Source organism: Cyprinodon variegatus, unplaced genomic scaffold (assembly GCF_000732505.1).
Source record: "Cyprinodon variegatus isolate N-32 unplaced genomic scaffold, C_variegatus-1.0 Scaffold332, whole genome shotgun sequence".
NCBI classification, from domain to species: Eukaryota; Metazoa; Chordata; class Actinopteri; order Cyprinodontiformes; family Cyprinodontidae; genus Cyprinodon; species Cyprinodon variegatus.
Window position 1 is genome coordinate 752,324 of NW_015150785.1, and position 1,629 is coordinate 753,952.

General features: G+C 36.3%; 1 protein-coding gene across 3 annotated transcripts in view; it reads right to left on the reverse strand.

The window, feature by feature from the left end:
* Positions 1 to 292: 292 nt before the first annotated feature.
* myo6 (myosin VI) overlaps positions 293 to 1,629 on the reverse strand; it is an 80,030-nt gene continuing 78,693 nt past the window's right edge. For 2 of the 3 annotated variants that reach the window (XM_015385180.1, XM_015385182.1), the window contains one exon: positions 1,100 to 1,299. In XM_015385180.1, coding sequence (XP_015240666.1) covers positions 1,100 to 1,299 — 200 coding nt within the window. Of the gene's footprint in view, positions 1,300 to 1,629 lie in introns of all 3 variants that reach the window. The other variant, XM_015385181.1, reaches the window with a different exon arrangement.

The following is a 1,629-nucleotide window of genomic DNA, read 5'->3' on the forward strand; positions in this document are numbered from 1 at the left end:
TAATAAAGCAACAATTTTGGCCCCATACACTGGGCCCACATCAGGATTTTTAAATGGTATCCTCCATTTATTCCTATAGTCACTGATCATTTGACGCTTATGTAAAAAAAACCTGATGATTAGGATTTATAATACCCCTAAACTTCTTTTATATGAGGAATTCATTTCAAACAATTATGGAATCAACCCACGTATATAAACTATCAATTATAAAGTGCTGCTGTATGTTCAAAATATTGACCAAGAATAATAATAGAAACAAACAAAAGAAATCAATGCATATTTCAGAAATGTTTATTTTCTTTTTTCCAGAGAAAAAGGCCATCATACAGGAGATGTTAGGTTGTCTTAAATTTTTTTAGATAAATTATAAGTCACTTTCCCTTAACCATTGAAAAAAAAAAGAAAGAAAAATCGTAACGCAAACGCCGATAACATTATAAGCTGTAGAACAACCCTGTATGCACAAAACTGCAAACATGAAAACGCCTCCCCTTCCATTTGAAATCAGCATCACTAAAAAGGACTAAAGAGTCATAACGTGTCTAGCCAGGAAAAATAAATGATTTTTATTCCTCAAAGGCATCACATTTCTGCAGCATTACATGAAATCTCCCATAAATGATGACATAAAATGTTCAAATGATCCAATATAGTCGGCGTCAGCTTGTTTTAAGAATGAGAATTGGATTTTGTGTAAAACATTCACATCATCACATATTTCTGTCTTAACTGTGACTGTCTTCCTTTATGGACACAAAAATTAAAAGCATGGATTTTATGGCATCACAAGACAGTTAAAACTCTTTAAAAATCTAATTCTGTGTCATAATTTGGGTTTTAAGTTTAGAGCTACAAAGAATGAATCAATTAAGACTTCAGTGGTGCAACTTTACAGCAATTTAAGGCCTTAGGGTGGGCTTTTTCATTTCTGCACAGAGTGTTTTAAATTACTACCAGATTGCTAACACAACTAAAAGTGTTTCACTGCAAAATATTTAAAAATAAAACCAGTAATAAGAATCCATATCAAGTGAGCAAATTGCTAAAAGATTAAAAGATTGTGCAGGCAGCATCTGTGGCCATTTCCTAGCGGGCCTCACTTAAGAAGACTTTGCAGCATGGCGGTGGCGTGTGTTGGGCGGGCCTGCTTGTTCTCTATCGCTTTCTTTAGGTACTGAATCCCGTCACAGCGCTCCCAGATTTCCTCAAACTGCCTGGGAAGGATCTCAGCTCCCCTCTTCCTGGTCAAACCCGTCTCCTCCAGACTCAGCTCACACATCTCCATATCATCTTTACCTTTGGGATGGAGGAGGAGAGATTCATTAGCCTCAGCAAATCTTATTAAAAATTGTGTCTGTTCTTTTTCATGATTCTCAAAGTCAATGCAAATCTTGAATTCAGTTTGAGTTTGAATATTACATCAGATTTATAAAGATATGAAATGTTCAGCTGAAGAATCCAATACGCACAAGCAGCAAGCATAACAGCAACCTTAGTAAGACTGTAAAGCAATCCTAACAATAGGATCCAAACTACATTAACATCTCTGTTAGGGATGCACGATATAATCGGCCCCCTATCGGTATCGGCCTTAAAACTCAATATCGGACATCGGCCACCCCACCG